The sequence below is a fragment of the Sturnira hondurensis genome, unplaced genomic scaffold, assembly GCF_014824575.4.
Source record: "Sturnira hondurensis isolate 20B ecotype Veracruz unplaced genomic scaffold, ASM1482457v3 Scaffold0011291, whole genome shotgun sequence".
Taxonomy (NCBI): domain Eukaryota; kingdom Metazoa; phylum Chordata; class Mammalia; order Chiroptera; family Phyllostomidae; genus Sturnira; species Sturnira hondurensis.
Window position 1 is genome coordinate 1,408,843 of NW_028083922.1, and position 9,870 is coordinate 1,418,712.

At 38.7% G+C, this 9,870-nt stretch overlaps 1 protein-coding gene across 1 annotated transcript in view; it reads left to right on the plus strand.

Annotated features, from left to right (window-relative positions):
• Positions 1 to 9,547, plus strand: part of ASCC3 (activating signal cointegrator 1 complex subunit 3) — a 320,030-nt gene extending 310,483 nt beyond the window's left edge. The window contains exons 38-42 of the mRNA XM_037059706.1: positions 814 to 965; positions 2,605 to 2,752; positions 6,096 to 6,305; positions 8,489 to 8,664; positions 8,758 to 9,547. Of these exons, the coding sequence (XP_036915601.1) occupies positions 814 to 965; positions 2,605 to 2,752; positions 6,096 to 6,305; positions 8,489 to 8,664; positions 8,758 to 8,905 (834 nt within the window). The 3' untranslated portion in view covers positions 8,906 to 9,547. The remainder of the gene's footprint in view (positions 1 to 813; positions 966 to 2,604; positions 2,753 to 6,095; positions 6,306 to 8,488; positions 8,665 to 8,757) is intronic.
• Positions 9,548 to 9,870: the final 323 nt, after the last annotated feature.

Consider the following 9,870-nt stretch of genomic DNA (forward strand, 5'->3'; position numbering starts at 1 on the left):
GCATGTACTAGGTACATCTGATTTCTCTTTCATCTCTTTATTTCCCAAAACAAGAGGACACTCCTCAAACTGTATGAAGTAGCTGCCTTGAAACATGATATTACCTTATATGTCTTTAATTCAGCACTCACCAGAATCTTAATTTAATTGAAATAGTTTTGCCTATGTAAACTTCTTCTTTGTTTAAATAAGATTTCCCTGTTTAGTTTTGCCTTAAGCAAATGTAGCATTTGTTTGTCCATAAAACATTAGATCAGATGTACAGACTAATGTGAGTGGCTTCTCATCGTTCCACAGGCATCACTGGCAGTTGTCCCCTTTGCTAGTGTGTGGTATGTTGTTTTCATTGAAAGCAAGGGCTCTGTCTTTAGCCTTCTTTGGGGGAGAGATAAATGTTTGGCAAGGAAACCTCCTATCGCCTTACCGTTACATACTTTAATTTGGAAATGACTGCCTGAATTTACTCTGCCAGTGCTCTGGTACAATGAATTGTACAGGTATCTGCGTGTAAAGCACACTGGGTTTGTCTCCTCATTTTGTTGTTGTGTACCAGTATCATCTGGCTATCTTTGCTGCCCTACCAAAGCTGAATACCTGGCACTTTGTGTGACGTACTGTGCAATAAATGCTGTGGGAGACTGTTCCCTTCAATCCAGCTGGAGTTTATTTTCTGTTTTTAATTTTACTTATGTATGTAGAGGTACAATGCTTGGAAGTTTTTGTTTCTTTTCTGTTAAAGCTGACACCAGACCCCAGTGGAGAGGGCAGGTGCCTTCATGGTGCTTCTGTAACTTGTGCGCCTTTCTCGCCCAGGCAATGCTCGATGTGGCTGCAGACCAGGGCTGGCTGGTGACTGCCCTGAGCATCACCAACCTGGTGCAGATGGTGATCCAGGGTCGGTGGCTGAAAGACTCTTCTCTTCTTACCATCCCAAACATAGAACTCCAGCATCTGCACATTTTCAGGTAATTGTTTCAATGTTCAATGTAACTGGTTTTGGAGTTTCAAAAAATTATTTTCTTCATACACGTGGTCACTTGATTTTCAGGCTGTGTCTAGACTATATTGACTCTTTACATTAAAAAAGTCCCTGCTTCCCAGAGGGAGATGTGGGAAGTAACTTTCTCACTGGTAATTGGATCTAGTACCAAGCTCAACCACAGTTCATTTTAACTTTCTATTGAATTGTTTTCCACTTGCAGATTGGGTACATTTCTATTTTAACTGCATTCATTCCTTTACAATATCAACCTTTATTTTAAAAGATGCTAAATTGCTTTGTGGCCTAAAGCAAGATAAATGACCAATTTCTGTTACTACAGAATAGATTTGAGGAGTCTGAAATCCATTTTAAAAAGTAAATTGTGCCTCTACAAAATGTCCAAAGCTGGATTTCTATATCAAGATATATAACCGGCACTTAAAAATTGAGTTTAAATTATCATCAGATTATATTACCCTTAGGTGCTAAGTACATGGCTGCAGATATTTTTGCAAGGAAAAGAACAGTACATACCACAAGCAAAGTTGGCAATGTTTCTTTCACACCAGTGTCTCCCACCAGTCGGGAGATACTTTACAGCCAAAATGTTGGTTCACGGTCACGTAGACAAGCAAAACAGTCTGACTGCAGTTTGCTCTCCCGTGCCGTCTGCCTCTTGTCAGATGGACTAGGAATGGCAATCATTTGAGGCATCTGCATACTGATGCCAACCAGAACCTCAGACACACATGGGGTCTCCTCAGCAGAGCCTTCAGCTTGTCTCAAGTGGGTTCTAGGGAAGTTGTTTCCATGATGCTGAGGCCCCACCACGGATGTCCCTTGGAAACCGAAAGGCACATTCAGGGAGCGAGGCACACCAGCAGCAGGCGGCATGAGGGGAAGACCACATATCTCAGACGCCTGCAGCTCAGTTGCAGGAGCCCTTCCAACATGGTACTAAGCACTATGGGAGTTGGGTTTCAGTGGCAAAGCAGCCACATAAGGGTGCTTACCCGATGTAGCACGCAAGTCTGTTATGGAAGCTCCTGGGGCCAAGATTTGGTCCAGTTCTTTTCTGTGACACCGAAAAGTTCTGTATTTGTATAATTTTAACTATATGTTTCTTTTTGCTCTGTAAATAGCAAATAAGATTGAGGTGAACTGCGTTCCTGGAGATCAGCACTATTTACACCATGAATCTTAAAGATTCCCAAAATGTACTTTTAATTGTGTGTTCACAGCTATTTATAGTGAAACTTTATCCGAGCACTTATATTAGAGTCATTTGCCTGCACCACTGAAAACATGCGAGGGCTGCAGTTCAGTACTTCATCCACGTAGAATCATTAATGCACGTCAGTGCCTTCCTATAGAGGTTACCTGCTCCTGTGAACCCTGACTGTGCACTGAGTGCCCTTATGAGCCGCCCGTCTTACGGAGCAATACTACTTTAAGTGGTATCTTAAAGAATGCAAGCTGATTTTGAAACTTACCAGTAAGGCTCTTAAAAAGTTTACAGTAATCTTAATTTTTAAAAACTATTCAAATGGTATAAGCCACCACTGCCAGGAAATCTCATTTGTGCAACGAAGGAATTATTTGGTGTTGATATTGTCTCTTAGGAAATGGAGCACAGGAACGAAGGGCCCGCGTGCCGGCTCCCACGGCGTCATCGAGTGCCTCCCTGAACTGATCCATGTCTGCGGAGGGAAGGACCATGTGTTCAGCTCCATGGTAGAAAGTGAGCTGCCAGCTGCAAAAATGAAGCAGGTCAAGCCCATCTCTGCCATGTTTTGAAGCTCCCTTACTCTTTCTGGAAGTCTGTACCCAGAGGTTTCTAACTTAGAGCGCTGGTTATTGGAGTCAGATTCACGTGGATTTAAATTCTGCCCACCATTTACTCACCATGATTATGGATTTGAAAACAACATACCTGTCTTAGGGAGTTCTCATGAGAATTAAGCAGGATGGTATTATGTAAACTGCTTTATGTAGTTCCTGATACAGAATAAGAGTTCAGTAAGTGATGTTAAAAACCAGCACGGCGACGATAATTAGAAGTAGGGGTGACAGTCTGAGAAGATGCTCCAGTAGCTCCCTGAGAAAAGCCTGCTGCGGCTCACCCATGCAGCCGCGTCACGCAGGAAGGGGGACTCCTCGTCCCTTCAGGGTAGTTTTCCACAGTGTACACTCCAGTGTGTTTTCATGCGCTTTCCTCTGTTACTTTTTTATGTCCCCACCCTTATCGTAATCACTTTGTTATAACTAGATTCTAAAGTATTCCTTCAAATAAACTCCTCACTTGTATTCCATGTAACTTAGATAGAAAGCTAACTGTGTTGTGAAAGACATAAATCATCTCTCCAAACCATCTTTGGAAATGCCAAAAATATGAATGAATGATGCCAGAAATATTTGGCATATCTAGACTGTTAAATCTTAAGCAATTTTACCCTAAACATGTCAGAGTAAACATTCAGGATTTATAACATAATTAACATATTGACTTGTAAATGCAGGTATTAAAATGAAGAAACTTACAAAGCATGTCATTCTTTTTTCCTAGCAGAACTTATTTTGGAGCAAGACTTAGAAAAGGTGTAATAGGCATTAAAGTCTGATTGTTCAATTTCTGTTGAACCCAAAATTGGCACCAAAAACTATTTAAATATTCATAATAAGTGCCTACCTTTCTAACTAAATTACCATCAAAATTATGAATAAAAACAATGTATTTAAATCAAAGCAAGGCTTCCATTAGCAACAACAACTTATAACATAGCCATACATTGATTTCAAGCCAAGTTTTAGATGTGATGAAAAATTAGAACATTGTTATAATTAGTTCAGGGAGAACTCAGAAGTAAACTTACTTAATTTATTTGCATAAATTGCCATTCTGTTATCCTTAAAACCAAATGCAAATTGGCTCAGTCTGATATGATGATGGTTATTTGGCTCAAAAGTGCTTCAATATGCAGAGCAATCTGGTGTTGGCTCTGCAGTGAGGCGATCCCAGGTAACATACAAATCCTGAATTATTCCAGAAATTAGTATGTTTAAAGCATCAATTTAAGTGCTAATTGCAGTAGTAATGAGAAAAAGCAGTACGACTGTGAGATTTGCATCTTCTACCCCATCAGTATGCCTAGACCGGCTGCTGACTGGCAGAGGATTTGGCTGCTAATTAAATAATTGTATGCATGGCAGTGTTCCTGCCTGATTCAATAGATGAAGATTAATCCTCAGATAAATATGTTTGGCTGGTATTGAAATGTCTTAGCAGTTTCTGTAAAAATAGCTCATGTTTTATATACATGTGTACGTGTGTACACACACACACACACACACACCCAACAAATATATGTATATACAATGAGGATGAAAAATAATAATATAAAATGCCACAAAAAGCATGCCTATGTATAAAAGCCAGATCTGATTTTTGTAAAGTAAAACCCCAATGTGTTGCCAATAACTGAAAACACTGGTGACTAATTGAATAGTACAAGTAAAGAAACACACCAAGTCTTACTTTATGTGGTAAATTTTACTTGTGTTGTCTCACAAATGTAAATGCTTTACAGAGAATGTGTATTTAAGTGTCCCCTTGACCACTGTCCCACTCTGGCCAGTGTCAGTGGACATCAAGCAGTAGACACAGCTTCTAGATGCAGTAGCTGTTGGTCCCAGCCAGAGGGAGGCTGTCCCTTGTACCTTGACACACAGCGCAGACAGTTCTGTAGCTTGACCACTTGAAGATCTATTCCAGACCTAATTTCAGAGTCGCAAGACAGGGTTGGATTAGATTGAAAAATTTGCATTGGCTTTACATTGTTTAAATTCCTAAGCAGCAGTTTGATATATCAGGTATATACAGTATACCTTACTGTATTTCAGTAAGGTATACTCAGCCGCATGAAGTCTTCACAGACAGAAATCAAAGCCTGTAAGCAAATCTATGGTATATATTAAAGAAACTTTTTTAAAAATGCAAGTATTCACGTACTTTTAAAAACTAACTTAGAAAAAAGAATTCATGAATGTGGACAACAGTGTGCTGACTTTAAGGACAGGGCAGATAAGAAAGCTAAAGAGTAATGGAAAAATACAATTTAAAAAATTAAAAAATAGAAACTGAGAAAGGAACTGAAAACCACCAATATATTGAAAAGTTTTCTTCACTGATAGTGATAGTGCCACATAATTACAAGTGATAGAAAAAGATGACAATTATGTGAGGACATCAAGTTTATTTTGTGACATCCTTTCCATAGACTTAGAAATTCATTATTTATTCAATAATGACCAGTTACTATATGCATACCAATTTCTCATAAATATCTTTCAACTTAAAGAATAACAATAAAAGTAGTATTTTGTATCCCTTCAGTATGTATAGTTTAATTGGTATTCTCAATGTTACAATGCCAAAAGTAAGTATTTGTTTCTAGAAGGAACCCTCGACTTATCAGGCCCCTTGTGATAAACAGACATACAGAAATGTTTTCATTTCAGAATAAATTTATAATATGGACAAAAAATTTTTTTTACATTAGTGGTCAGTGGATAACGCTGACTGACATCAGCATTTGCATCACATTTTTTAAGTTACCTTTACATCCCCGAGTAACGCTCTCTACCTTGAAGTCACATACATATTCGAATAGATGCTTCTCTACAACAAACCATCTCAAGCAGCAAACATCTTTAAACTTATTCTTTCAGTACAGTCTGTAGCCACTCAGTATCTAGGAGGGAGTTACAATAAAGTGGTCACAACTTTAGATAATGATTAATTTGTTTTTAGTTGCTTTTAAGAAGGAATCTGATTACAAAGATTAAAAACATGCTATTTTTACACACAATGAGTACAAGAAAAACTGGAAAATTCTAACTACAGCTATGGATTGTAATAAAGTCAATATCCTGGTATCCATGTTGTACTTCAGTTTTGAAAAATGCTACCATTGAGGGAAACCACCATTTCTTATCATTGCATTGACTCCGGACTGAATCTCAAAACAGAGGCTGATTATTTTTTAAGTATTCTATTTCTTAGTTGATTGCCATATTTCGAATTAACCTGCCTTTATTATCTTTATTTTTCCAGGCATGGAATTTCATATCTCACTTGCCAGTGATAGAGGTTAGCTTAAGCATTAAAGGCTGTTGGGATGACTCAGTGGAAGGGCACAGTGAACTTTCTATCACAACTCTGTCTTCGGACAAACGAAATGACAACAGATGGATCACATTGCATGCTGATCAAGAGTATGTGCTTCAAGTCAGCTTGCAGAGAGCCCACATTGGGTTCCACAAGGTACAGTGTTTGGTTTCCATTCTCAGATGCTTCGCACCAGATACCAGCATGCACCACCCACATATCTTTTACATTACTAATGCGGCCGTGTCATTCATGAATCCCTCCTTCTCAACTGGCCTTAAGGAGCAAGTCAGTCTTCTGGGATCAGTCAGTCCTCCTTCTGTGCCAATTTTCAATCCCAGAATATCAACCTCACATGATAATATGCTGCCTGGGGTACTGTTCTCAAAATATGGCCTGTAGACTCAATCTAGCAGAATTTCCCAGAGTGCCTTTTAGAGTGCAGATTCTTTGGCCCTCCTCCAGACTGACTGCTTCAGAATCTCAGGAGGAGGGATCTCAGAATCCGTCCTGTTGCCCAGCTCCCCAGATGGCTCTTCATGAACATTAAAGTTAGGAAAGCACTGCCCTAGAAGTACTTAGCAACCACGGTGGGCGGGGCCTAGATGAGAAGCTCTATCACTCAGCTCCATGAACTTGAGCAAGACACCAAGCTCTTCTGCACCTCAGTCACCACCTCTGCCTCTTCCTCCCTCCTGACGCGTGTGAGAGAGTTCTGTCAGTGTTCATACAGGCCAAAGATTCACAATATTTCTATTTTCAATTACTGTGCTCTTTTCTGTTGTCCGTGGCATCAAAATTAATTATTTGGCTTTCTGAGACTATTAGTACATAGCATGTGGGCAGATCCGGTTTCAGTACCATAATAATTGAAATAACAAAAAATTTGCCTTCTCTTTAGCCAAGTGGAGTCAGGGGCTTTCCTATATCTAGAATAAGCCCACAGGAGTGAGGCTGTGATTCATGAGTACTGTCTCCCCCATTCTCAGACGCAACGTGGTCAATCACTTTCTGTTGTTACAATGTCTTTTTAGTGCTGTACCCTCAAATCCCACCTCGTCTGATTTCTAACTCTAAAAATCAGCCCATGTAAATGTGAATTGATCGGCCTCTGGCATTTCAGGGGCTTTGCTATGAGCATTTGTGGATGACTTAACTTGTCCCAACTTACCAAAAAGATAATAATCTTATAGATGAAATCATGGGGAAAAAACTAAGATTGTTTTACCTTAATATTGCTACTTAAAAATTATATTTAATCATGCCCCCAAACTCTAAATTTTGCTCAGAAATGCTGTAAAAATACATTAGTTTGTCCTCTTTTTTAAAATGCTTAAGTGAAACATGTCCCTCCAGAATATGGAGTGAGGTCCAATTGAGAGCATGTCAGGATTAGAATATGTCACTATCGCTATAATTATGCCATAAAGTCATAAAGATTCACTAGAATAGAATCTTGTATTTTGTAATCTTTATCTAAAATAAAGACTTCAAGTACTGTCATTATTTATCATGATATTTAATCTTAGATTGTGGTGTTCAATATATCTTACAAATTGCCTGGCTTATAATTGCTCATTCCTCAGAGAAAGGACTTTTTAATATTACCTTATTAGAACATGTGCTTTTTTATGAGTATTATTCTTGGGTAGTCAGAAGCTGTTTGTATGACATAGTGCTTTTTATTTTTTATCCTCACCTGAGGATATGTTTATTGATTTTAAAGAGAAAGGAAGGAGAGGGGAGAGAGAGAAAAGAAAAACATTGATGTGAGAGAAACGTCAATCAATTGCTTCTTGTACACTCCCCGACCAGGGACTGAACCCACAGCCCAGGTATGTGCCCTGACCTGGGATTGTCCTAACCAACTAAGCCACCAGGCCAGGGCTGTTTTCTTGAAGTCCAGAGTCTAGGCTTGATTGCTTGATTGCCTTCTACCCCCAGTATCAGTTTCTTATGAATAAGGTTTTGGAAGATTTGTTAACCTGGTTGTATCTCAATTTATTCATCTGCAAATGAGGTATTAATATCATTTATAAGAATGGTGTGAGAATTTACTAAATTGATGTCAAGATTCAGGGCTTTCTGCTCTCACTAACTGAGCCAAAATATTCTGGTGGATATAGCCACAAAGTACTGTTTTGAGGATCTTAAAAAAACGGTAAGCGATAGCATATCTAAGGCACCAAACCAGAAAATTGAAAACATCCCAGATAGATACACTGAGTTGTGTGGATTTATGGCCATCAAGTAAGACAACGCAGCCATCTAATCACAACCAAGTGGTGGAGAAAATTTAGAAATTATTAATGCTTTCTCTTTTTTTTTCCTGTTAACAGGGAAAACAAGACAGCCATGCAGTTACCCCTCGGTTTCCCAAATTAAAAGATGAAGGATGGTTTTTGATATTAGGAGAAGTGGATAAAAGAGAACTTATTGCTCTGAAAAGAGTAGGGTATGTTCGAAATCATCATGTAGTTTCCATCTCTTTTTATACCCCCGAAGCACCAGGAAGGTAAGCAGAATCCACCACCGAAATTCTGAAGGAATGCAGTGTGTTTGTGACCGGAAAAGCGTTTGACATTTCTGTTCTATTTTCCTGTTTTAGGTATATCTACACACTGTATTTCATGAGTGACTGCTACCTGGGCCTGGACCAGCAGTACGACTTTCACCTCAATGTCACACCCGCAAGCGTTTCTTCACAGGTCAATGAGGAGATCTCTGATGCCTTGGCTGACCTGGAAGTGAAGTAACCTGACCCAAACCATTGTTTGAAAGAAGTGGTTAAGAAGTCTGGCTGTTTAGTCACCTAGATAAAGTCAGATTACATGATATTTTCCCTGGTGGAATCAACTTCGAACCTCAAGATGCCCAGGAAACAGACAGTGGCTGCAGTCACTTTCGACCTGGGTTAGCCCCATGGCCTTCTAACAGACGTTGCCTTTTATAACGTCGTCTCCATGGATTTCCTGATGTGTAAAACCATTGCCTGTGGAGGAGAATCTTTCCATTTGTGTATTTTGAGGTTATGATATAGGAATTATCAACCACATTTTACATTACACAGTGTACTGTTTATAAGACTATTCGCTTCTTTTCTTTCCAAGGAAAACCACACTGAGGCATGACAGTGTTAGAATTTAACAGATTTCTAACCCTGCAGCTGAAAATATGGAGGGTATCTGGATGGCGCTGCACAGAGTGTCTTGTTAGCAAAGTGTTTACTTTGTCACATGGACAAATAATTTCAAGAATTTCTTATATTCATAAATGTTAATAATATATGAAGTAAAATTATATTACAGAGCGTAATGTTGCAAACAAAATACGGTGACCTTAGAACATGTAGATACTATAACTACTGGAAATAAAATATTTAGCTTGCCACTTCAAGACAAGCTGACTCAGTTATTTCCCATGCTTTTTTTATTATGTTATGAACTCTTCTTCTTTTCATTCTCTTCTACTTCAAAACTTCACTTCCACTTTTTTCTAATATATTTATTTACACAAGGATAGAATTACCGTGTAATTTGTGTTGCAATATGTACAGACCATGTAGAGTAATTCTTTGAATTTACGTTCTCCAAGGTGAGTCTGAGATAAAGAAAATTTCCACCCCTACAGGTAAGTTTTCACCTGTGATAAAAGAAATGTCTATATGTCCAAACAATTTCCATCTTGAAAAACACTTTTTTCAAACTAAAAAATTGTTAGA